Source organism: Pipra filicauda, unplaced genomic scaffold (assembly GCF_003945595.2).
Source record: "Pipra filicauda isolate LSUMZ 115617 unplaced genomic scaffold, ASM394559v2 scaffold190_size1978887_pilon, whole genome shotgun sequence".
NCBI classification, from domain to species: domain Eukaryota; kingdom Metazoa; phylum Chordata; class Aves; order Passeriformes; family Pipridae; genus Pipra; species Pipra filicauda.
Genome location: NW_024104299.1, coordinates 86,733 through 114,048, shown reverse-complemented (window position 1 = coordinate 114,048; position 27,316 = coordinate 86,733). Strand labels below are relative to the sequence as shown.

General features: G+C 42.1%; 2 protein-coding genes across 4 annotated transcripts in view; one reads left to right on the top strand and one right to left on the bottom strand.

Annotated features, from left to right (window-relative positions):
• CUNH10orf71 (chromosome unknown C10orf71 homolog) overlaps positions 1-5,870 on the bottom strand; it is an 87,116-nt gene extending 81,246 nt beyond the window's left edge. The window contains exon 1 of one of the 2 annotated variants that reach the window (XM_039380249.1): positions 5,699-5,870. The gene's annotated coding sequence lies outside the window, so the exon portion shown is untranslated. Of the gene's footprint in view, positions 1-2,919; positions 2,975-5,698 lie in introns of those variants that run through there. The other variant, XM_039380250.1, reaches the window with a different exon arrangement.
• Positions 5,871-6,099: 229 nt separating this feature from the next.
• The window catches only part of VSTM4 (V-set and transmembrane domain containing 4), a 34,988-nt gene continuing 13,771 nt past the window's right edge, over positions 6,100-27,316 (top strand). For both annotated transcript variants that reach the window (XM_027718347.2, XM_039380232.1), the window contains exons 1-5: positions 6,100-6,213; positions 11,643-12,041; positions 18,159-18,227; positions 19,883-19,990; positions 24,036-24,069. In XM_027718347.2, the coding sequence (XP_027574148.1) occupies positions 6,159-6,213; positions 11,643-12,041; positions 18,159-18,227; positions 19,883-19,990; positions 24,036-24,069 (665 nt within the window). In that variant the 5' untranslated portion in view covers positions 6,100-6,158. The remainder of the gene's footprint in view (positions 6,214-11,642; positions 12,042-18,158; positions 18,228-19,882; positions 19,991-24,035; positions 24,070-27,316) is intronic.

Below are 27,316 nucleotides of genomic sequence, written 5' to 3'. Positions count from 1 at the left end.
AACAGACTTCTTGGAGAAGGCAAGTTGTACATGTAGGGATAACTAATGCATGGGAATAAAGCATGTAATATCAGTTAGGAGCAATACCTGAGAAGTTTTGGTTCATATCTCATCCACATCCTCCCCTTAATTCACCTTCATGGAAATCCTGCATTCCAGAATCATTAATTTCTCTGCTTAGAAACTATCTCTGTCTTTCTCAGTCCAGGTGACTGGGTAAGAGCAGATCAGGAATACAAGGTGCAGGCAAGGGGTGCATTTCTTGTAATATCTCTGGTTTGAACAGAAGCACATAGGTCAAAGGAATTTATGTGGAAGCCTTTATTCTTAAGATACAGCAACACTAAATTTGCTAATTTGGAAAATTTGTTGAAGAGATGTTTGAAAACTTAAGACAATAAATCCAAACATAACCCGACAAATGTGAGACAAGTACACTATACCTTCTGATTTTAGTTCACTGCTTTTTGTAGTGTGACTTTCCAAGAGCCATGTACCACCAGCTGACAGCAGCAGCTGAGTGTCCCTCTGTGGGTGCAGTGACTGTTTCATGAGAAGCTTCACCTTAAAAGGTTCTCCTTCTGTAACCACCAAGCTTCATTCCTATAAGGGCCACATCCAGTACCATGGGAGCCATGCAGTCACCCTGTCCACGAAGGAGGAATGCACAGGCAAACATCTGTCTCTTTAGCCCAGAACAAGGTGACAAAGGAGCACATAACGTGGGTCTGATCAGTGAGGCTCTGAAATACATCTTGCTGAGGCAGCGCAGGCTGCAAACCATATGAAGCTGGAAAAGTCTCCTGGGAACACAGTGTTTGCCCTGTCCTTAAGTATTTGCCAACTACCACAGTCAGAAAGAGGACACTGAGCTAGAGGGATCATTGCCTTGTCTCAGCAGAGTAATTCTTAGTCAGTCTCTTAGACTGAAGATCCAGAGACAAATTATGGATACAAAGTTTTAAATATGATGCTGGCACAGGCTGTGTGGAAAGCACAGACCAAATTCCATGAAACAGGAGACTTCACAGACAAACCACAACCCTGTGGTCTTCAGGAGAGACTTGTTCTTCCCCAAACCTGGCTGCAATACTTATCTGGGGAGGGAGGCAAGCCAAAACAGGTGATGGCACCGTGCATTGTCAGGGCAACTCTCACTGACCATGAGGTTCTGCAGTCCATGCCCTCTCTGAGCTGGGCACAGTGGGATCAGCAGGCTCACAGTGGGTAGCTGAGCAAAATACTGTCATTAATGTTTTAACTGGGACAGGTGCCTAATGAGAATGCATAGCCAGAACATACTAATGCACTGAAAGGCCTTAGAAATCCATCTTAGCATAACATTTGCTCACCTACTGCCAGAAATAAGGCCAGCTAAAAGTGACATTTTAATATTTTTGGAGAACTGGAACAGCAATGGACTTTTTAGTGGTCCTCAAATGACACTGCTATATACCCCTAGATGAAGCTGAAGCTATGTCTTTGTACATGATAATGTGCAGCAAGACTTAATAAGGTTTCAACTCTTACACACACCTAATTATGCAAGTTAGTCTCCAAATACTCTTGCAAAACATCTACAAATCTCAATTTTTTCAGGATTAGCAGCACCCTGAAAATTGGAACAACCAAACTTGAAGCAAAAGCTAAGAAAAACACACTAAATCCCCTATGCTTTTGTGCAGTCCCAAACATAATCATAAAAGTAGTAACAAAAGCAAGTTTTCTGAACAAAAAAAAGTGCTCTCATTTGAAGAAAGAGAAAACAAAAAATAGAATATAGCATCAATAATAAGGATTTCACTTATTCATGAAAGTATGGCTGCACCACAGCCACAAAACCTCAGGTCCTACACAGATATATCATTCATTCATAACCCTTAAAGAAAAAGAGAATGGAAGAAGGACACCTTACACTGGGGGAAAGGAAATCTGCAGTTAACAACATCACCCTATCCAGCAATTTGCCAGTGAGTCAGAAACAAATGGCAATAGCACCATAGCCCCAAACACGGTGTGAACATTGCATGACATTCAGAGACCTAAAAAGCATGATGCTTACATTTTGACAGATCTCATGTGTTTTTCCTGTTGACATGGAGCTGGATCCACAAAACAGTATTTCTGACATGTCAGTCCACAAAATAGCCATGGAAAAATACAGGGACAGAATTTTTAATCCTAAACCATATTGTTCAGAAGCTCTGGACTGTTACAGTTGAAAGGTAACTTGGCCCATTAAATGAATGGGAAAGTTTGGATACAGATCCAAACACCCTCCATGCTTGGCAACATGAATCAGTTTGGATCTTATTCATCTCTAATCGCAAACATTAATTTTTAGTTAGGATTCCTTGGGCCATGGTAGCTACCAGCTGCTGGATTCTGAAGAAGACCCAGTCATAACTCATGTCTCCAATTACAAGTTTCAGGCAGGCAAGGTAGCATCTTTGCATGCTGCCTGGATGAGGTGTGGGAAGGTGATAAGCTGTAGTTGCCCTGATCCGTCCAAGTAAAGATGAAAAGTTCAGAGACACAGTCTACTGCTGCAGGTGGGTAGCAAACTCCCATACATCACTCAGAACAAGCATAACTCTTCTTAACAGCATCCCAGGTATGAAAGCAGGTCCACCCCAGCCCATCAACACATGGCGAGAGTTGCAGCCTTGCAAAGACCTTTTTCCCAGTGCTAGAGCGCAGCCAAAGCAGCCCTGTGTGAGTTGCAGTGGATGCCACTGTGTCTCTCTGCCACACTGCAATGCTGCTGTAAGGGAAAGACACAATTCCACTCACAGGAATCCTGCAGCAGATTCTGGAGGCAGATTTGAGGGTGCAAGTAAGGCCTTTCAAAGAAAGAAGGCAGGTTAAGAATAGCCAGGGAGGGAGGACAGGAAGCAAAAGCCAAGAGGCTGTGGTTACCTCTCCTGACAGATGTGACTTTGCAGAGAGGCAAAGGGGATTTGCACAGCAGGTCTCACCCAGAGCGACTGAGGCTGATGGTTTCAATAACACTGCCCCGGGGAGCGAGGGGCTCCAGGCTCTAGCGAACAGTCAGTCTGAGCTGTGTCAGCTGCACCAGAGTGCTGATTAGGCACTTTCCTCGTCAGAGCAGACCCATTCAGCAGGAAATGAGGCCACATACGTGCTACCAGAGCTGAGAAAGCCATATCCTGCGGGTCAGAGGCTCCGCTCGCGTGCGTCAGCGTACTTCCAGAGCAGCTAAGGGAGGTGCACTGGTGTACAGAGAGAGCTGTGCGCCCAGCCTGTGGGAGAAAAAGGCATGTTCATTTGGCCTTTGGGATTTTTGGTACATGGGTAAAACTGTCAGGATGTCAGGTAAGAGGCACGAAAAATCTTGAATAAACATTTTACAAAAGCAGAAATATCTCAGCTGCAACAAGTGGGTGGAAGGGATGGAAGATTTTAATAGTGAAGTAATGCAAATCATGCAGTTGCAACCCTTGATGCTGGCTGCCCCAGTTCCGTTAGCAAACCCTTCCAATCCAGGCACAAAGGAAGGTTACAGATCACCCATCTGCAGCACAGAGGTTACAACCTCTGCATAAAATCACTTGTTGCATAAAATCATCCAACAAGTCGGCATTGAATCTGGGAAGATGAGAGGTCAAAAGTCTATGTTTCTCCACAACTCACTCGCCTAGTGCTGTTTGGCTCATGAGTATATTCCAAGAGATTGGCAAAATGTAGATTTATTAGGTATGTTAGGTACTGGGTTGCCTAATGAATGCTGCTAGCAGTTCATTTTAGTGACAAAACAAAGACCTATGCACAGCAGCTTACAGTCCTGTTCCAAGCTGTGCGAAGAAAATCTCTCCCTTGGTGAAAAATCTAAAAGGGCAGCTTCACCTGAGCTTATTTATGAAATGAAAAGTCAAAAAGATTTTCAGCCCAAGCCACTTTTAAAGGTACATTTGAAACTTTAGAATAAATATCCCTTTGAGAATAAGAATGACTTTTTATGTTCTTATGTTATTGAAGAACTTTCAGAATGGGAGAAATAAACAAAATAATTCTACACAAAACCCCTGAACACACAGGGAACTGTCAAAAGTACAGAGATCACAAGCTGCAAAACAGAAAGAATATGTTTTCAGTAAACTGTCAGGCATAAGAGATTTCAGAAGTCCAGGTATGCCTCTGACTCTTATCTTCTATCATAGACAAATAGATTATATGAAACCTTCTCACCATTTAATTGATCTAGCTCTGTCCCGAAGCTCATTAGGGTTCTTGATGCAATTAAAGGAACTGTTAGTGCAAACAGTAACTGACAAACAACAAACATTGACACTGATTCTCATAGTGCATCTTTCAGCTCTGTAGGGTCTAGGCACTCACATGAGAGCTTAGGCAGCCCTTACTGATACCTTTACACCAGAATTTTGTACACCCCATTAAGAGGTTAGCAGACTGAAGGCATTTATGAGAGACATGGAGCGAGGCATGACTGAGCCTAGCAGAATTACATGAGAAGGAATAAAACATCCATCCAGCCTAATATCTTTTCTCAAACAATGGCAAGTAGCAGATACTTTGGAAAAGAGTATGCAAAATGTCATCCCCTGTTTCCTCTCAATCAGCAGTCCAAGACTTCCTGAAAGGGAGTTTCCATCAGGACTATCAAACTAAATAATTGCTGGTAGACTTTTTTTGGTGAATATGTCTGTTTTCGAATAGGATTTCTTTGATAGGATTTCCCTTTGCTGTATTAAAGGAGTAGATTCAAACCGATAACTTTTAATTAGCTCCTCAGGCAGTATAACTTTTAACAACTCCTTCTGCTTCCTCAAAGCTACTGGTTGCTCTGTGCATAATCCAGACCTGTCATTCTCTTGTGAGGAGTCTTTGCTGCGTGGACACAAAAGTCTGTCCCTGGAGGAAACAAATTGTAACATTTTAAAGGCAGTGTTCAGTCTCATGAGGATCAGATTTAGCACATGCTAAATTATCTGTGATGCTTAAAAGCAGACATGTATTATCCTGCCTAAGTGATTACTAGAAGAGGGGTGGAGTAGCTAAATCCGTACTAATTGCCCTATCCAGGGAAGCAGGAATGCCAAAGTGTTTGTATCATCCACACTTGATGCAACCCTAATATATAATCAGTCTTAACCCATCATACATGCTGGTAAAAGTATTAAATCCATGTCTCTGGGCATGTAGGCTGTCAAGTGATAAACGCTTCAAAAGCATCACAGGGGAAATGCTGCAAGGTGACAACTTCCCTTGTCCTTTCTGGCCTAGCAGTGTGGGACCATTTGGCAAGACAAGGACAATAACCTTGAGGTGATGCACCTTAAGGTGCTATATCAAATTGTTTAGACTTCTTTAGAGAGAGAGTAAAGACCAGTGGTCAGTAGATGTGATGTCACAGCACAGGGCAAACACCAGAGCCCTGAGCACAACGTCCAGGCATAGGTGTCTTAAATGCTCTACAGCACTCTTCTTCATGCCTGCTGGTCATGCTCCCACCAACAGAGCTTACGGACAGGGAGACAGCATTAATTAAAACAGTGAGGGAATGGTGGTCCTATTCCAGTTAAGGACTGGGATGAGTGGAACCGACATGAGGGCTTGCAAAATTTTCAACACCTCGAGGAAAGCTGAGAGGATGCCCAAAACAGCCTTCCCGTCCCAGCACTGTATCCCACAGCCTCCAGCTACTGGGCTGCCTCACCTGCTCGTAGAGAAGCTTTCTGTGCTCCGGGAGGGAGGGAGTTGCTGCTTCCCATCGACGCAGATCCGTGTCTTTTGGGCAAAATGTGCTTTTGCATGGGGGGGATCGTGGAGGCTAGAGATGGAGCATCCCTGTCTAGCCCTAGTGCCACCCCACAGGCATGGGGTGGAGAGAAACGACAGGGAAAGGAGGCGAGAAAAAGAGGGGGAGTTGAATGGGGGGCAGGACAGTGGGAAGCATAAAGGAGTACAGAGAGAAGGAAGAAAGCGGAAAAAAAAAAAAAAAGGAGGAGAAAGGGGAGGAGATGAAAAGCAAGGGGAGAAGGGAGGACCGGGCGGGGGAGAGGCGAGAGGCCCGGGAGGAGAAGAGGGAGGCAGCTTGTCAGAGAGGGACGGGACGGGACAGGACGGGACGGGACGGGACAGGACGGGACGGGACCGGACCCAGCGCCCCGCGGGCCATGCGCCTCCTGGCCACGGCGCTGGCCGCCCTGCTGGCCACGGCCCCGGCCCCAGGTAAGCGGCACCGCGGGTGCTCATCGGCGGGCGCTCAGCCCCGGCAACCCCGGCCCGGGACGGGGCAGCCTCCCCTGGGCCCCCGGAGAGCCCCCGGGGCTCCCCTCGGGCCGCCGCCGCCCCTGCGCGCCGCGGAGCGCGGTCCGGCTCCGGGTCGGGGTCCGGGTCCAGATCCCCCCGCCGCCCGCACCGGGGAGGCGCTGGGGCAGCGCTGGGGCTCGGGCGGCGGGACAAGGGCTTAGCGGGACCGGGGGAGCCCGGCAGCACGGCCGGGAGGGGTGGCCCTCCGCCGGTCCCGACCCCGCTCCGTCGCTGCTTTCCCGGGCTCCCGGCAGCAGCGCTTCTGCACAGCGACCCGATCCTTTTTAGAAAAGAAAACCTTTTCCATGCAGACGTTCATGGAGATGGGTTCTCGGCCATCGGTCTTCTGTGTCAGGCAAAGCCGAGACAAAGGGAGGTTTGAGGTTGTTTTTTTCCACAGGTGCCTTGATCCCATAGGCATCAGGTGGAAATGCAACCCGTAGGCCACTTGTAAAAAGCCTCCTCCATTTAAGACCTTTATGCCTCCAAAACCAAACGTGCGTTGGACAGCTTGTGTGTCCTGAAGCTGCAAAACAGACACAGTCTGTATCTGAACTTCTAGATGCAGTGAGGTTAGAGGGGTGGGGAAGCCCTAGTCCTTCAAGGTTAATGAAAGAGTTGAATGTAAATCTTCACCACAAAAGGGCAGGAGATGGTAGAGGCAGATGTTTGGTTCAAGTCCATCTTTAGTCAATGCAGAAGCTTTCTGAGAGGGGGAGTCTCTGACTTGTGAAACTTGAAGACAGATCTGTTAACTGAAAACAGCTGGTTGCTTTTTGATGCTGTTGCTAGCCAGCTCCTAATTATTTTTATTTAAACAAAGAGCTTTACTTCTTCCTGGCTCATCTGCTCTTTTTAATTGTAGAGAAATCAAAATAAAGCAGGCTTTGACAGTAGCATAGTTTCCTAGAACAAACTACAACACAGATAAAACCCATCCCATATGCTTGTGGTCATGCAAGTTTGAGATCAGAAGGTAACCATCCCAGTGGCATGCTTCTCTAGTCCCCCAGCTACCTATCAGTCCTCCCAGTCCTGAAGGGTTGGTTGTAGATTCTGCCTGTTGGTCTCCATGGAGGAAGGAAGAGTGGCCTATATACAACACTAAACCCGGACTGTGAACAGCTGTGCACAGGAGCAACTCCACCCGTATCTCTACTTGAAGTAACTGGGGTTGTCCCACAGAAACACAGCCGTGCTGAAACTCCTCACCACATGTAAGGACCGAGCAGTGACTGTAAGGCCTTTGCCACTGTTCTAGCACAGACAGAGGGGATAGCCCTGGAATAAACAAGTTTCTGGCTGCTAGAAGTATAGTTTGGTACTCCTGACAGTGCTGTGAAAATGTTTTGCTATGTGATATGGCAGACAGCAAAGTCCAGACCTAGCTGATTCTTGGAATTGAACCGGTCTAAGCAGAAGTAGGATTTTTTAAAACAGAGCTTAGTCAGCAGTCACCTTTCCTGACTCCCCACAGGCTAGTGAGACATGCAGGTGGAGGGTATCAAAGAAGCAAACAGCTAAAAGGTTGGGATGGGGGCAGCTAAGTGAGTTGCTTGAGAAAAGCAGAGACATGTTTGATGATTAAGCACACTGCAAAGGAATCCTCAAATCTTTGACTCACTCTCCTCCCCCTTTCTATAAATAGTTTCCCTTTCCAAGCAGAAACAAAACTAAAACTCTTGTGGTGAGCTCCACCTGAGCAGCTACATCATGCTATATTGGGAAGGCAGGAGAAGGAAAACAGCAATTCCTCATTTGAAACAGCAATCCGAAATCTAGAAATTCAGTGCTCTGTTGGCACACAAGCCTGCTCTCAAGTTGTGGAGAAGTCTCCTGTTTTTGGCAAGGAGCCCATTACAAGGGTAATCCTCATGTTGAAACTGATCTAGTGCCTGCTAAAGACAGGAGAAATATATCCACTAGTGTCTGGGAGTCCTGAAGAGGGTTTTCCTTTCCACATAAGAGGTATATGAACTCTTTCCTCCTAAATCCACCACTGTTCCTGCTTCAGTGGCAGTGGGAGGATTAAGTCAAATGGATACTGTTTTTCTGTTTTATATAAAGCATCACCTGACCCTGTTCAACATGAGCTGATATCATGGTAAAAGCATCAGGGGATTTCCAAAACTCTCCCCATTGCTGCACTTGTGCAACTGCACCAATAGCAGCCACAGAAGGAAGATAAGGAGACGGGGTCCCACTGATCAGACAACATGAAGGATGCAAAATTTGATATGTGCTTATAAAAAGGCATGTCCCCAGAGGAAAAGTAGAAGCCTTAGATATAAAATACCGATGTTTGTATGAGTGTAAACAGCTAGAAGGGGGTCAGAGACTCCACATACAATGCTGCTTTATCTTCTTGCAGAGGCTTCCATCATCACTATATCTGACTTCCTCTGTATTTTCTCTTGGGTACTTTTTGGCACTATGTTCCACCTAGTTTCAAATTAAACAGTGATTCTTTTGCCTTTTATTTTGGGACTCTACTTCACAATTACTCCTAGCCAGCTTTTTCAAACCAGAAGTTCACATGTCAGGAAAATGACATAATTGTTTTTCTTTACAGTTTTCATGACATGTTCATAATTTCAGTGGAAAAAAGTCTGTGTTTTTCATTTCCCCAAACCATAATTTTATAAATGATTTATTAAACATTTATTGCCTAAGGACTCCAAAAAGTGTTGAAATTCTAAACTTACTCCTTATTTACTAAGCAGTACAACCTTCAAAATTTAATCTTATTTTTATGGCAAAGGCAGCCATTTATGGGCTTCACATCTACCAGTGAAGAACTAAGGTCAGGTAACTCCAGCGAGAAGTAATGGAAGTTTCATGCCTAGAAAGTTTTTGGTGGGATTCAACCTTAATTTTAAATTTCAGCATTGTGTTCTACTTGTGTGCTTTCTACAATCCAAAATTACCTCTTTCTTTGACATTTGCATGAACTGCAGACAGAAACATCAAGGAGAGATAATTTTGTCAATAATCTCAGCCATGCTTAGCTGTAGTTTCCTAAAGAGATTTTTAAAAAAAAACCTAAACCATTCTTTATACAACTTGTTTTCTCCTTCATAAATAAAAAAATAATGTCTGCTTAGAAAATGCACACTCTTCAGTAGAGCTTTCTATTGAAATGACACAAAAATAATTATTATACTATTCATTTTCAGAGAGTTCTCAAACGGTTGCAATATAACTTCTTTAATTTAGTGGATTTACTTTAAGTAAGGTGATACAATTCACTGCTTCATTTCACAGCTTCACTGGGGCCATAAAACCAGTATCTCTGCCTCCAGCACTCCTTCAGAAATAGAATGGAAATACTTTACTTGCTTATTTTGAAGATAAATATGTGTTTGTGTTTCAGGAGCTGATGTCAGACAAGAGTTTCTGCCAAAACGCACATCCCCTTTGTTAAAATGTTGCTTGCTGATGTGCTAGAAAAGTGTCCAAAAATGAAAATATCATTCTCTCAGAGTTGAAATTCTCATCAGTATTTGAGTACAGTACAGTATTCACATAACAGGAAGCTTAATGTTCACAGTTTGGAGGACATTTCATGCTTTGCAGAGTGCATTGCAGGGAGTGCTTGCTCACTGCTGAAATGTGGTTCTCTCTCTAGTGGATGCGCTCAGACTGGTAGATTACACATTACAAATCATGTAGGGAACACATTGCCACAATACACCATTGGTCAAAAATAGATCAGTCTCTGATATGACTAATAAGGACATTCTTGCTGTACATTAGGAAGGAAATAAAATGAGTGTTGATTCCCATGGCTCAGAAAAGCAGTCCAGTATAAATCGGTTAGGTCAGGAAAGGAAAATCTTCCTCTAATGAACAGCTATGGACACTTCTTTCAACCTTCACCTGTTGCTAGAAGTAAAACAAGAGCAAACAATTGGTCTAAGTGAGGTTCATGATGGAGAACATTAAAGACAAGAATCAGAAATTAATGGAACAATGAAATAATCATTTGTCCAAATATGATCTCATGTCATATTTTATCATGCAAATAATGTCAGATTAACTTGAACTGTAGTCAGAAGGACTAATCTGACAGATTTAGCCCAGGTTTCAAATGACCATTTAATTATGACAAGGAGAATATTACTTAAAACAGAGGACGTGGGGAACTGTAGCATATAGGGGGTTCAGTGGTCTTTCAGTGACCATCTGTGGAACAGTATGATGTAAGTTTTGCACAAATGATGTCTAAAAGAAGTAGATGGAAGCATGCACGTTGAAACTGTGACCTTGTCAAATCAGCAAAAGACAAAGATAGCACGTAGGAAAAACTGAGGACGGAGTACACAGGAATGGAGCAGAAGTTAGTAAAGCAAAGTCACGTACTTGAGGATTAGTAAGAATTTCTTTGATACATTAGAGACTGAACCGCAAATGACAAAGAAGAGAAAACATGCAAGTATGCTATTTATTTATGAACTGATATATAATCACATGCAGAAGTGTCATGAAAAAGTACAACATAATTCTAGGATGTAGCAGGCAAGGTATATCCCAGTCAAATCTGAGAAATACTGTGAGTATTCCACAGGACATTGGAAAACTTCTTCCCAGACACTGACTATAATTGCAGTCAATTACATTAAAAAATTTAAAATTATTACAATCAACCCCAAAATTTAAACTGTAACCAATGCAGAGAAGGGCTGCTAAGGTGAATAGGGAAATGAAGACACTGCTTACTAGAAGAGACTAACAGAGCTTGGCTTCTTCAGCTCAACAAAGTGAAGGAAGGCTGAGACACCAGATAATTGCTTTCTATATAGAGTCAGGAAGCAAGCTGAGAGAAGAAAACACTGTTTCAACTTAAAGTTGGCACAGGAACAAATGGGCACAAACTGGCTATTGAAGCCATTCTTGTGGGTCCCTTCCAACTCAGCATATTTTGTGATTCTGTGATTTAGCCTGGAAGCCCTAAGAAGGATGCAAGTTGTCAGAAGAGCTGGTCATGGAACAGCTTTCCAAAAGCCATTCTTGGCTCTTTCTCCAAGCGAGTTTTAGATCAACATTTGTTCAGGCTGATGAAAGATTGCATGGAGTTGATCCTATGACGGCAGCAAGGTCTCCACATGAGCCCTGCATTACTGACTAGCAACAGCAAGAATACTAGAGCAGACTCTCTGAAGGAGGGCCTCATACCACCTTTAATATTCACAGAGGAGCAGATGATTTCAAGTTATACAAACTCATTAAATTGCTGCACACTAAACAGATTTGATCAGTTTGTCTGCTGTGGGCTTGCACACTGGGGCAGATTATGGTGCTGTTGTGCCAGTATGGAGGATTCTCATCATCTTTTCTTTTCTTTACAGATGTTTGTGAGGCTTTAAATGTGACAGTCTCTCCTGGACCAACAGTGCGATACTTCGAGGGAGATAATGCTACTCTTTACTGCCACATTTCTCAAAAGAGAAAGACAGACAATTTGTTGGCTGTGCGGTGGGTCTTCGCTGCATCACCTACCCAGGAGCATCTGATGATCAAAATGACCAAGTTTGGATCTGTCCAGTATTATGGAAATTATACTCATCATTTCCACAAGCAAAGACTTCATCTTCTTAAGGAGAAACATGGAACTATGTACAAATTTCTTATTTTAAGTCTCCAGCAAACAGATCAAGGACGTTATATATGTAAAGTCCAGGAAATCGGCAAACACAGGAATAAGTGGACAGCATGGTCAAATGGCACAGCAGCTACTGAAATAAGAGGTGAGAGACTATGGATTTCAAGTCTATCATTTTTTCTTGTCCTGTGATCCCTTTTTTTTCTTGCAAGTTCATCCATAAGACATTTGAACTTATGTTATTTTTAAGTGTAATCTGTGGGTATGAGAAGAAAACCTAATACTCAACCTCTTTACTTACTCATTACAATTTAAACATTATTCAGCCCATAATAAAATGTAAAGAAGTGAGAAGGTTGGTAGAAGATAGTCTATTTCCATTGCCTTTTATCAGAATAGCAGTAATTAAAGCTCCTTTCCATTCAGCTACAGGTCTCTGGTGGGTTGACCTTGGCTGGACACCAGGTGCCCACCAAGCCGCTCTATCACTCCCCTCCTCAGCAGGACAGGAAGGGGAGAAAATAAGATGGAAAAAAACCGTTCACAGGTCGAGAGAAAAGCAGTTTAATAAAGCAAAAGCAAAGGCCATGCACAGAAGCACAGGAAAACAAAAGAATTTCCCATCAGCAGGTGATGTCCAGCAACTTCCCGGGAAGCAGGGCTTCAGCATACATAGTGGTTGCTCCAGAAGACAAATGCCACAATAATGACTGCCCTCCTCCCCACCCCTTCTTAGCTTTTATTGCTGAGCAGACATCACATGGTAGGGAATATCCCTTTGATCAGTTTGGGTCAGCTGTCCTGGCCATTGTTATTTAAATACAAAGAGACAGAATTAGGAGAGAAATTAACTTGTTTTCTGAAGAATATGCAGTGGGTCTATCAGAAATAGAAGCATTATATTTTAGATATATGTTTTGCCTCCCTCTCTTGCTGTTTCCCTTGCTCTTAGTTCTAGTCTAGCAGCAGTTGGTAAGTAGCACTTCTAGTATCACTTCTGTACTATTGTTTGTACCACTTGTAGCCAGAAAGCAGAGCTAGAAAAGCGTTGACCAGCCTACTGATATTGAACTTTGGATAAAATGACCAGCAATGAGTGATGGATGTGAACCAAGTTGAAAATGATCCATCTCTTTGGGATGGGTCAGCTCAAATCTTATGTCACCACACCCACACTTTTAGAGATGGGTGAAACTGGATTTAGAGAACAGACTCCAGGCCATTAGTGTTAGCTGGCAAACTACCCCTCACTTGTGGCTTTATAAACAGAAAAGTTGATTTCCCAAAGGATCAGCTCTAGAGATAATGCCAGAAAGCAGTTAAGAGTGTTTTCTCATTCGCTGAATAAGTTCTTAAGTGCCTATAGTGAAACATATGGATTTGTCAGGAGTGCTTGGAAAGGGAATGGCATGTTCCAATTAAGTGGCAGCAGAAGAAAAAACAATATAAAATGTTGTTACACCCCCTGTCATACCTCTTATCACAAAAAGCTACTCTGCATCTTTCATAGCTTCTCAGGCCATTGCTAATGTAGAAACATCTCATTGCCCTTCATAGCTAAAGTGTGGGGTTTGGATCGATTTAGTCATTGCAAAGAAGGGAATTTGTAACTTTTCAGTCCAGTCCTTAAATATTATTTTGCCTCCAATTTCTAGTATGAGTTATGAATACATAATCAGGGTAGGGATTTGAGACTCATGACTTCATCATTTTCACATTGTCTTCTCAGCTGTAGTACTTCTCTCTGCTTCAAATGTGACCCAAAGCAGAGCAGGAAGCCTGAGTCAAGGGAGAAGGCTGGCCAACCTGTAAACTACACTGACAGTATGCCCTGTGAGGCATTTATTCTAATTCTAATTCTAAATACAAATTAAAGATACCAAATGCTATTGGAAAAATGACATATCTTTAAATGCCATAGCAACTGTTTCACTGCTTAAAGCCACTTTACTGGAAACAAAGGACTGTCTTTACTAGCACTGTGCTAATGCACTCTCAGTGTACAGAACTTGCTACACTTGGGAGGGAAGGCAACTCTTTTCCGAGTAGTGATAAAGTTTCCAATTTTCCCAACAGGGAAAAGGCTTTTCAAGGAAATTTTATTCCAAACACATTTTGTATTTTATATTATGATCAGTTATACTTTTTATTGCAAAGGGATTTACTTATATTACAGTTAGATCCAGGATGCAACAAAAGGAGCAATACAAATTGCCTGAAGCATTTGGATACTTAAATTGTACTGCTTGTGCTTTATCAAATAAGGTAACAGTGTTCCAACACATCACAGTTACTGTGCTGCCTAACATTGTGTTCCAGTTAATATGTCTGCAGTTACCCCCAAATTCAAAATAGTATCTTTATGCTAAAGCACCAGGCAAATTTCTCGAGACTTTGCACATCAAGTGGATGTAGAAATAGCATAATCCCTTTTCTTTTTAGTTCACACAGGAAGAGGAGGTCACTGTGCAAGACAGAAATTTCCAGAGAGAAAAGAAAAGAGTCATTCTACTTCTTCAAAATATAACTTGCTCTGGAAGCAAGCTGATAGCTGGATCTGTTGTATCTACTGCTATTAATTTATATTGAGGTTTTGTTATTTGCTAGCAAGTTTGCAGGCATAAATTTGTGTAGGCCATTAAGAAGTTGCAAAAGTATTTTGTTGAAACACATAAATTTATACAAATACACATACTGGAGTTGTGGAAAAATAACTGAGTTACAGGCTATAGTTCCTTAATGTCTAATGATAGCAGTTAAAAGTTTAGCTACGTATCTGACTTCTACTTTAGGGGAAGAATACATTTCTTCAGAAAAGAAGCCTCACTGATGGAGATGCAGTCAACTACAGTGACTTTGCTGTGTTTTCAGTAGGTCCAGCTGAAATTTGAACTGTTGCAGTTTGCCCCTTTAGATGTGGGGAATACAAGACATCGAATAGGATTTATAAAAAGGCTATTGTTAAATCTTGTTAGTAAACCCAGGAGAAATCCATGTGCTGATGTTGCCAAGAAGTGTTTCCTACTTCAATCTCTTCAGCCTCAGCAACATCTATCTAAGCTGAGGCAAACCTTTCCCCCTCCCCTCATCCTCTTATCAAAGGCGTCGTTTCCTTTCCTGGGCTTGTGTGGTCAATGTTAGCCTAACAACAAGTTAGTGGTCTTCATTATAGTACAGAATGCACCAGAAAACAGTTTATCTGAGACGAAAAATAATAATGAAAAAGGAGGCATCAGAAAAATGTTCTCTCACTCCCTTCCTATCGGAAAATTCAAAATAGTCAGTAGCCTTCTCAGAACAATATACAGCACCTCCAAACCATCATTTATAATCAGGTAATTCCTCAAGGTACTGCACATCTCGTAGGAAGAGCAATACATATTCCAAATGGTTTACAATCCAAGAGAAGAGACTACTCCTGTTGGGGAGAAAAACATAGAAAATTAGACAGTCCAACTATAATCTTATTGTCATGGACAACAGAAACAAGTAGAGATGATCACAACAATCTGTCTTGTTGGGAAGTTTATGTGTCAGAATTTGCCACAGAAGAAAGTCTGAGTTCTGTTAAATATTAGTTTCATGTGACATTTTCTAACAGTAAAAATGTGGTAAAATGTAGGAATGCAAAATTTTTTTCCTCAAAATGAACAAACCCCCTTTTTTCCCAGGGAAGTTATTCTGAAATACTTGCCAAAAATCTACACATGTGATGCTTCCATGAAACAAATTAATAGATTTGTTAAAATATTCAGGATGAGCTTCCCATCACAACTGAGCAGATTTCATTAGTCCTAAAAGTTTTATATCCACTGAGTTAGCCCTACACCTCACATCCCTGCAGGGCGCTCCTTAATGAATTCCTTTTCCAGTAAGATACTTGATCTTTAATGACTCGCCACATGAAACTCTTTTGAGAAGTTCAGACCTCACTGGCAAGCTGGAGGACATCACCAGACTCCTATTGTATTACAGCGATTGCTAGCAGAAGAAAAACCATGGATTAACATAAGTGACATCATCTAATCTGATGTCATAAAAAATATCAGCATGCATAAACAATCTGGCTGAGGAGAGCAGAGAGGGTTTTGAACACTGATCCAGCATTCAGAACATTTGTATTCTAGTGCTAGGCTGTACAACTGTTTTGATATTGATAGTCATCCATCTTCCTGAAAGAAAGAGGACAATTCTGTGCAAACTTGACAGCTATTTTCCTTCTTAATTGAGCTAGAACATTGTCATTCAGTCAGCCCTTTTTCTAGGCTATAAAGGTGAGCTGGTACAACTTGTGGGCATGCAATCTTTATTCTCAGGAAAAAACTGCCACATATAGGCAGAGGAATTATGCTGGCTGAGAACTTGAGCTGTTCTGCACTCAATGGTGAATGGCCATTGATACAGCTATGACAGAGCATTTTATATTAAAGATGTTCAGCCTACTCTGTTCCTACATCTGAGCCAACAACACTGAGTGTAAGTAGATGTGTTCTACTTTACAGCTCAGGTATGCAATTTCTGAAGCATTTGGACAGTTTCAAAAAGCCCATGCATGCATGGGTGCATTTTTTCAGATAGGCAGGTATCATAGCCATGTATCTTTAAAAGGCACAGCATGGACGCTGACTTTTGAGGAAAGTAAAAAGAAAAAGAACTTTTGAGCAGTGCTCTTACTTTGGGTCTCTCACTGTGTTATTTGGGTGCTGTTGTAGGAATTGCAGAGCAGTTCGACCTGCTAAGGGACATCCACAAGAGCTTTGGAGGGAAGGCAAGTTGGGCAAGATCAGAGCCTACAGAGTCAGTCCTGAAGCTGGGGAAATGCTATCGCAGAATCACAGAATCATAGGGTTTAGTTGGAAGGTATCACAATGGGCCACGTGGTCCGACTTCACTGCTCAAGCAGCGTCATCCTAGAACACATCGCACAGGATTTTGTCCAGCCAGTTCTTTAATATCTCCTGTGAGGGAGACTCCACAACCTCTCTCTGCAATCTGTTCCAGTGCTCAGTCACCTGCACAGTGAAGTTCTTCCTCATATTCAGGTGGAACATCCTGTGCATCAGTTTCTGCCTGTTGCCTGGTGCCACTGATTAGAGCCTGGCTCTATCCTTTTGGCACCCTCCCTTCAGATACTTACAGACATTGACAAGGTCCCCTCTCAGATCTCTTCTTGAGGCTGAACAGGCCCAGGTCCCTCAGCCTTTCCTTGTGAGAGAGATGCTCCAGTCCTTCAACCATCTTTGTTGCCCTCTGCTGGGGCAACAAACCCGCTCCATGAGCTCCATGTCTTATGCACTGAGGAGCCCAGAACTGAACACAGCACTGCATTGCCACACGGTGTTTTTCTTCCCTGGGTGCAGGACCCTGAATTTGCCTTTCTTGAATTTAAGACGGTTGGAGACCTGTCAAGGTCCTGTGCAGCACTCGGGGGTATCAGCCACTTCTCTCAGCTTTGTGTCATCAGCATGTTGGTAGAGTTTACTTCAGTGCCAAACATTCCTAGAACAACTTCCATGTTTTTCCGAAAGAGCTGTGCCTGATGTGGCTGACTCCCAGTCAGTTCTCAGGAAGTCTTCAGATCTATGTCCTTCAGTAAAGTTGCTGTTCTTCCCATTATTTTTTTAACTTAACTTCTAAGACTTAGAAATACACTACAGTGTTAAAACTTCTTTTTTGTAATTGTAAGGGGAAATAAATTCTTATTCTCTTAAGTTGTTCATCTCCTCTCTCAGAATTAGTGTGGTTCGGTCCAGAAACACGAACTGCAACCCTAGAGGTATGAGTTCTGAGTAGCAGAAACATAGAGGCAGAATAAAACCAGCTACATACGGCATTAATGGCAGCTTTTCCCCTGGAGTACTCAGATCAACCCTGCAAAGCCATTACAGACCTTACAAGCACATTACCACTCTATTCCAAGGCCTAGGCTCTTCTAATGCATATTTCAATTCTCTTCTATTCTTCACTGCAATTAACTTTTGATTGAAGAGTCACACACTGCATCTTTCCCAGAATAAGAGGACAACAGGGAGGCAGTCTCAAGCCATATGGCTCTTGTGGAGTGTGTCAAGCCATATAAGATTTGCTGGAACACGTCTATAATGCTGTTGTGTAAATTGTTTCGTTGAAAGGTAATTATCCTGTGAGATAAAGCAATCTTGAGATCTTGGTGCTGAAGTCTAAAGCTGAATACATTTACTTCAAGAAGTCCAAACTTTTTATGCCACACAATTTTTCAACTCTTGTTGCTTTTTATTTTCAGTGATTTCATCAAAATCTTCTGATCATCCCATTTTCAAGACAAATCATGAAGCTTGGAAATTTTTTGAAGGTAAAGATGCATCTAACTGCTACTGCTTCTATACCAGTGCTAGTTTTGTCCAATGCTACAGGACAACTGAAGTGCTCCAAATCAGGACCAATTTTGCTAGTTTCTGTGCAAACCCGAGCCTTGCCTGAGAATCCATCCCCCAGAGTACAGGTGTGCTGGACAAAAGAGAATGGAAGAGTCCAGCTTCAGTTTCTCATGTATCTGTTATGGTCAATGGGAATTTCACAGAATATTCCAAGCTGGAAGGAAGCCACAAGGATCATTGAGTCCAACTTAAATGAATGGCCTATACAGGGATCAAACCTACAACCTAACCTTGGTGTTATCAGCACCACGCTCTAACCAGCTGAGCTCATCTCAGGGTCAGCAGCCTATGCCTGGCTAATCACACAATGCAAATGCAGACCCTTATTCAGGAAGGTGTTCAGCATGTCTGCAGAGGTACCATGTACTCTACACTTCTACTAGCCTTAGAAACTGCTGAGTAAGCATACTTTACACTGCAAGAGCAGCTTGAAGTTCCCTTGAGTTTCCAGGCAAGCAATATATTTTCTGTTTAGACTAGTGGACAACTGTTCCAAGAGTCTGTAATCCAGAATTTGCATGCAGTTAGGATTTCCTCCTCCTCCCCCCCACAATCCAGAGCACTAGTGAAGTGCCAGCACAGCTCTTACAACTGCTGTGCTTCCTGCCAGGCAGGAGTGCTCACTTGCAGGATGGCCCTGATTCTGTGGAGAGCCTTGCTTTTTAAACCATAATTTATAAACTATAGTGTTGCACTGCATAAGGGGAATGAAACACAGAACTCCAGGTCAGGGGTACAGTTCCAGCAATGCTATTTTCTGCAAGAACACTTGACCTCTGAGGCTTAGTTTCCTCTCTGTGAAGCAGGAAAGAAGCCAGTATTCCCCCCTAAGGACGTTTCAAGACATTAATGGGTAGAGCATCCTTAAAGTACTCTAAAAAGAGTTCTAGTAAAAGCAGAAATAAGTAATTAAAGATTTCTTCTCCTTCTGAACAAAATACTTCATCTTGATCTGCCATAGTACAACTCCTGTCAGCTCCACTGGGAATGTGATACAGCACCTGAATGAAAGCCATAAAGGGAGACTGAGGCTGTAGTTTTAAAAAGGGAAAAAAAAAATACAAAAATTCAAGCCAGTGTTGCCAGCAGAAAAAAGCAACTGCAGACCTTCTTGCTTCTTCCCCAGCCACTCAGCATTCCCCCACTGCCACTTTTCATGTTTTATTGTTTGGGTGTTTGGTTTTTTTCTTTTTTTGTTTAAAAAAAAAAAGGTACAGCTGTTTGAACTGGGAAATAATCCAACTGAAGTCCTTTTGGTTTTTGTGTTGCCATTCAAAAAAAAAAAAAAAAAAAAGAAAAGGAACAACCCAAACCAGTTCATTGCTTGCTCCTGAAAGTCAGATCTTATAGGTGTAGTTACACCTATTTGCATTTATGGAGATTTCAAACAAATTTTAAACTAAGCAGGATATTGTAGGAAAGTTTCAAGTCAGTTAAACTATTTCTGAACTCTAATCCCACATCTTTAGGGCCAGAGCCTATTTAGATCTTGTAAATGTAAATTTTTTCTATCCTGTCATCATGAAGAATACAGCTGTAACACTGACTGTCATCTGTGCTTGGTTTTCAGACCTATATGTGTATGCAGTGTTTGTGTGTTCCATAGGAATCATCAGCGTCCTCCTTTTTACACTTGTCATTCTCTGTCAGTCACTTCTGAACAAGAGGAGATCCACAGGTGAGTGAGATGTCATTCTTGATGACTGCAAAGCCCTTATCAAAAAGTGGGGCAGGGGGTGGGGGAGAAGAGAATGCAGAAAAAGCAGGAAAAATAAATATTTCCTTGGCTTGATTGTAATTTAAAAAAACACAATGGTAGGAAAAAATTCTGCCAACCAAACTAGAACAAAGTAATTTTCCTCCCTTTGAATAGCTATTTCACTTTAATTTTTTTCAAAAATCTTTCACCTTTGCACAAATGTAAATTGAAGGTTGTTGGAACTTCCTTCAAAGCAGACCAAGTGCTGTATCATTAAGTTGCATTCTGACCAGAATCTAACATTTTCCATGAGTCACATTTCTGCACATGTGTAGAGGGGCTTCAAAGCAGTCTTGCTCTATTCTGTTTTATTCTCTCTTCCTGAGTAGCTGTCAATATTCTTGGGAATATGAGGGTTTTTATCAGTACACCCTCATTTGTAGCCTTTTTTGAAACTAAGGTATCATTTCAATATTCAAGTCTGCCTTTTCATAATAATCTTTCAAGGTCAAGGATTATTGTCTCATTCTTCTCTTCCTCAGAGAGGGTTTCTCAAAGAGGCTGCATCTACATCCAAGCAGTCCTGTTGTAAACAAAAGTGCTGTTTCTGATCTGTGGAGTAGTCTGTGCAGGCTTTACCTTCATTTTGGTTCAAAAGTGGTTTGTTTGGAGACCTCACACAAGCTTCAAGGATGAGACACCAGCATGCTTAGCAGCCACCATGTTAGAGGAGAGCATAAGGACCACCTCTGAACAGGTTTCAGAAGGAGCTTGGTTAGTGATTTGTCTTGTTAATGACAGGAGAGAATCATGACTTTGGTGCCTCTGCAGCACTACACACATACCACAAAGGAATGAGTGACTCAGATAAACAAATGAGAAGACATGTAAACCAAAAATAGATATATAGAGAAGCCTTTGCCTGACCACAAACACATTTCAGCCTGTGGCTACATCTTCCTGGTAATGCGCTTAGTAGAGTAACTCTGATTCTAACTGAACCCAACAACTCTGCTTGCCAAGAGGAAGGAGCAAGATCGATGTTATTCTTCCTACCCTGTTAAGTGATGACAAAGGTTTTGTGCCAGGGGAGTACCCACACTTAAGTATGTTGGTCATGGTGAGTCACTCTGAAGCCACAAGCACTAGACTGATGTATCCTAATTTTTCTTTAGCAGACCCAATTCTTGGGTTAGAATTCTTGCTTCTGTTTCTGTCGGCTGACATCGGTGTAAGCATACAAGCAGCTTGGAGAAAATGCCTCTTTACATTGAACCAACACCAGTTAAATATAGAAATAATATAGATTGTAGAATAAGCGTGTACAACAGATAAAAAGTAATTTATTCTGAACTACTAAAACTTTTCTTCATTACACTAATATCTGAATAATTGCAGGCTTCACCAAATTTTTATTTAGGTGTTGAATATTATTCGGTAAACACTGACAGCATTAAATTTACTGATTCAATGAAAATATTGCAGAAGAAAGCTTAGCCAGTCATACACAATTAGAAGATTTTCAGGCAAGTTGTTCAGCTGGGACCACCTGATCAGAGTATTTTCTAGAGCCACAATAATTGGCTCAGCACCTAGTCAAGGTATTAAAATTTCTGAAGCAGCATTAAAAGAATGCCAGTGATGGACATAGTTTCCACCAGCCCACACTGCTTTTTCTCCCCACAGCTTCTGGGACATGGCAGCAAGCTCAGCCCTGAGCCTCTGACCCGCAGAGCAGCACTTCCCTGAGAGGTGCTGTTTTCACTCAGCACATGGGCATGGGGCACAGGGAGCCCCCTCTTCCTTCACAAGTGCTCTACCACCTCCAGAAGCACCTTCCAGGGGTTACAGTTTGACCACAACAGACAATAACAGTGCTCTCATTGTCTGTTAGCATAAGGCATTATTCCTTAAAAACCATTACTTACCTCCTCTCCACTGTCAGTACTCTGTACCTCCAATCTAGGCAGGGCTAGAGAGGTGCAAGTATTCATGTGAAAAGAGTCTGCAGTGAAATCATGAAGTCTATCCTTCTCTGAGAAAAGGAGAAAAGACAGGGTCAGCAAAGCAGTCCTCCCTCTGCATAACCTAAGCCTCTCAGCAGGCTCCAGGCACAGCCTTCTTCCACCTGTAATGAGGCGTTGCCACATCAACTTCCTCAGTAGCCCTAAAAGACAAGCCTCACTTTGCTCTTCCATTTGAGACCAAGTCAGGACAATCAAAACTGTCTCCTTTCTTCACCTCACGGGGCAAATTTCCATCAGAGCTTCTCCCTGAACCTCTATAGTTCCCCCATTCCTGCCACAGAGACACCAACAGCTTCCCTTCCCTCTCCCACCATTCCAGCTTCCCCTCCCCAGTTCCTCAGCCCAAACAGAACAAGGAGGATAACGTGCCCTGCCCCACCCCAGCCCCACACAGACGGAGTGGAGGCAGATACCCAAGCACAGGGAGAAGAGGGAAAACTGCCCAACCCTCTACAAGAACAACCTGGCCTGATCTGGAACATAGTCAGGGTTAAGGGCTGAACTCAATGATCTTAGAGGTCTTTTACCTCTAACATAATATCATTTAAACCTAAATGATTATGTGATCCCTCTGGAATGAAACCTGAGAAGATCCTGGCTCATATCAGGGTTCTGACAGGAGAGGGGTGACACTGAACCCAGTTCCTCACCAAGGGAGCTCTCAGTTTGACTAGGTTGGCACTGCATCTGAGGCTGGCCCGTAGCACAGGGAGCTATGGGATGCTGTGGGAAGCAGCAACGGTTGCAGCTGGCAGTCCCTCTGTGGTTCTGGTAGAAGCCTTTGCCCATTTGTTACAGGAGTGATTGTTCTTCTTAATTCCTGGTTCAAAGGACCAGAGTATTTACTGCAGGGCAAAAAAAATAACATATACCTAGTGATGCTCAAAAGCGTGTCAACACTGTACGTGAGCTTTCCCTTACTCCCAAAGGATCAGGCCTACTGTTCTCCTGTACATTTAAAAAAGGCCTGACAAGTAGATGGAAGCATTGCCTTGCTTGGCTTAGGCATGGCTCCTGTGTTAGCCCCAGTTCCTAGTGTTCTCAGCTCCCCTTTCCTTAGGACCAAAATGCACCTCCTAGGAGCTGTATAGCTCCCTTAGAATGGGAGCATTTAGGTAAGACCAAATATGAAAACTTTCCCGTAGAGAGGAGGATAGTCATGTAAGTGTACTGCTGTCTGGTTTTCATGGTCCTTGAAAGGACAGAGAACAAGAAGGGAGGGGCCTGTCTATGTTGTATTCAACTTCACATCATGGCCCAGGGGTGCACCCTCTCATCCTTCTGAGAAATAAGTTGGCAGTAGGTCGACCAGAAGAGCCAGAGTCTGTCCTCTGGGAGAAGCATAGAAGTCACAAAGCCACAAAAGAGCATTTTAATAACCCTGGCTCCTAAAAGGCTGCAGTGGGGGCAGCTGCCCTTGCTCAGGACTACTGACTCAAAGGAATATGAAGTAGGAGGATTTACACTGCTCACACACACAGCTGTCAGAGACAGGATAGTGGCTGGACTGGACTGGACCTCTGATCTGATCCCAGGAGGCAATCCCTTTATGCTTGTGGCCACAATCTAACTTGCATTAGGAATAGCAGTGGCTCCTGTGGGTGAATGGTTTATTTCAGGCTTCTGGAAATAAATACAGGCACCACAAGGGAAATCAAAGTCTTCAAAGTAAAATTACTGGTCTGCTGTGCTTTTCCTTAGCAAGCTGTCTTTTAGCTGGACTGACCACTGGAATGTGTGTTGCCCAGGACTTCCACAGCAGATTTTTGTTGTTGTTTGATACATTCCCCTCTCCCAAGCCTAGCTATTGTCTTTGAGTCAGATTACATTTTAATGCACAATGTAATGTATGGTGACGATCAGTAGCTCTCCCAGTGTAACCATCTGGCAACTTCACAGTCTCAGCAACACAGGTCTATCTTCAGTGCCCATTTGTAACTCATAAACTGTGTTGATATGAAGCCACATCTTCTCTCTGTTTTTCTTTTCTTTAACAGTGAAGCATTACCTCGTGAAATGCCCCCAGAACAGGTAGGAGATTGTACATCTCTTTACTGTAACCAAAGGCACCAGTTCTGGTTTTGTTTTACTAAGTATGCTGAACAAGTGTTTTCCAAAATGTTTACAGAAAGATAGAGTCCCAGGTCCATGACTCATGAATGTGCCTGCTATGTATGAAAAGAGAGATCTACTGGGCTAGCTGTAGGTCCTGAAGGTGCTTTAGTGACAAGCCTCTCCTTGACACTCTGATTTGCTTATTGAAGAAGCCAACTTTCATCTTGTGTGGCTTTCTAGGGTTTCCCAACACCTCACCGGATGGTAATGACTTACACCATCCACATAAATAGAACAAACCTCAATGTCACCCAGTGATTCCCACACCCAGGAACACGGAGTGGGGCTAAAGCTGATTTTCAAGGCTCATAGTCTTATTCCCAGATGAAGACTCCAAGTGAGAGGAAAAATTCTACTTCTGCTGCAGTCATTAATCACTGTCCCTTTAAATACCACCAGCTGCCAAAAGTTTTTGATGGTGTGGTGCTATAAAACTGGTTTCTATTGCATGATTTTCCTGAGATATACATTGTGCTGGAACTGCAGTAAAAAAATATGACAAGTATTTTACAAACAAAAAAGATGGAAGAGGGGTGCCTCATAACAACACAGAAGCACAGCTGTTTCCCAGTTTTCAGTGACATAAACCATGTGTTTCTAGCCTTGTAGTTTAAATCCAATACATCTTGGTATCACGTACTGTTTCTCATAGTATCTCTAGATACTACAGGATTCGATGCCAAGTATAACACACAGTAGATCCTCCAAGAGTGTGATTTTTAGTGCATTCTCATGAGATTATCACTGAATTCAATCTAACTGACACTCAGATGGAAGTGAAGTCACAAAAAAGCTACACAGAGTTCAGGAGAGGCCAGTACAAACTGAAACTTTCATGTTATTCATGGAAAGATCTTTGTTCTGTGACCCTGACCAGCCATTGCAACACACCAAAAATTTACAGAGACAGCTCAGCAGTTTTCGTTTTCCCCTGGATGTTTTCTCTTTCCCCCTTCTTTATTAGCTTCTGGGACAAAGTTGGAGTTATAAAAACAAACAAACAAAAAAAGAATGGCGAGGGGGAGGAAATCAAAGTAAATTGATAGAGAACACAAAAAGAGAAGAAAAATAAGACCTGGTTGAAAAAAATGGAGCATGGCAGTCAGATAAAAAGACTCGTACTACAAAATCTGCCTATCTGGGAATAGAAGATGCAGCAGTGATACTACTGCAAACACTACAATTAGGAGACTGAATAGCAGGGAGAAAACAAGCCAATGTGATTTCTTCACTGTAAAACAGAATCTCCAGAAGTGAAAGAAATGCACAACTCTGTATGGATAAAAATACAGTTTCATGTATTTCAGTGTGACAAGATACGCTAATGAAATCCTTGATCACACAAATGCATGGATAAAATGCATTGACTTATTAAAATTAAATAGCTATGAAAGTTATACCAATATCATATTTTTTATTATGTTTCACACATGGTACCATTTATTTTCTACCCTTTGCTCAAAACGCAAACCATTAATTCCTTTGAACTCATTGCTCTTCACCGGTACGTTCCTTGTCTTGGAACTTACTCCAACATATTTAGACCCAAAACACAGTGTCTAAATACCCACTAGGCCAAACTGATTAACTAATTTGCATGAGATTCTTGCAGTTTAAAATTACTTCACTGTGCAAAATTCAGCCTTGATTAGAGAGGCTCAGCTCAAACTCCCTTAGTGATATTTCAAACACAGAGCAGAATCCAGTTTCAAAATTACATTAATAGTCTGGTGTCTAAGAAATGTCTGTAATCCCACTGTAGTAATACCTAAGCATCTTAAAATATTTCATGTCTTGACATCAGAATGGTATTTTTACTTTTAATTGGAATCTGAAGCACAACAGGCTAAGCGATTTGTGCCAGGTCTCACAAAATGGCAGTGGCAGAAAAGAAAATTAAATCCAGATTTCCTGAGTAGAACAAAGCAAATGTTAGGTTTCGGTTTGCTACTTGACCAATAACAAATTAAGGGGAAAAAATGAGTTAACCAAAACCCATTTCTTTACCACATTTTAAAAATAACTATCTAAATAAAAAAGTAAAGTTATTTTTGGTTTTCCAAACCACCTAATTCCATTTTCTGGTGTTTTCTTTTCTTTAAATATCCTCCTTATTATTATTTTTCTTGCTATTGGATCATTTTGTCAGTTTTCAACTCCAGAAACCACCAGGAGGTGTAGCTTTGAAAACAGTATTTTTTTTTTCTTTCCTTTATATTTGTTTTGGCCTGAACTCTCTAGTCCTTCAGTGACTGCTCTTCTGGAGACAAATAATTTATAAGTTGAAGTGAATAAAGTGCTCACCTCAGAAAGCTGTCCACCTTGACACCTTGGTTCCACAGTGCCAGTCTGACATCTTGAGAACAAATTTGCCAGAACAAACTAGAACCAAGTACCCAATCCATCCCTGGCACCTTTTCACACACCTCCCCTATCTGGAAAATATCTATGCAGCTTCTAGTTCACTCAAGTGAGTTTTTTGTCATCCCCCTGCAGACTTCTGACACAGGAAAATAGCCAATATTGATGACAACAAGAAAAGTTCCAAATCCTATACTCTAATAAGGATAGTATAGCCAAAATTCTAGTAGTTTCCCAGCTCTTGGAACAGCCATGACCTCCAGGGAAAATGCTGTCCTGGTTCCATGATTATTAGATACCTTTCATAGGTTATTCTCACAAACTCTTGTATTTTTCTTGCTCTCTAAATACTCATTAGATCCTTCAAGAAATGCACAACGTGACACTGTTGAAATGGAAACCAGGAGGCTGGAGGAGGAGCTGAAGATAAAAAACTAAATTTCCTTTTAGACACAGAACAAGACAAGCTCACAAAGAGGCAGTGTTTCAGAGCCAAGGAGTCTTTTCTGAGCCTCCTTGTTTGGTTTGAGGAGCTCAGTTCTAAGATGGCAAGTATAGTTATTGTATCTCCCAGAATTAGTTAACCCTGTATGGCCCTGGCATTTAAAAGAAACACGCAAGTCACAAATAAATTTCTCTGTAGCTTCACTTTTTTATTGGCAACACACAAATAATAACTAATGCAATGAATTGACACTACACCTTTTCATCTATTGTGCTTAAAGTAGCTGTATCAGAACAATAGTATCTTTAAGCTACGCATCTGCCTGAATTACCTTGGATTATTAAACCCCAAAACATT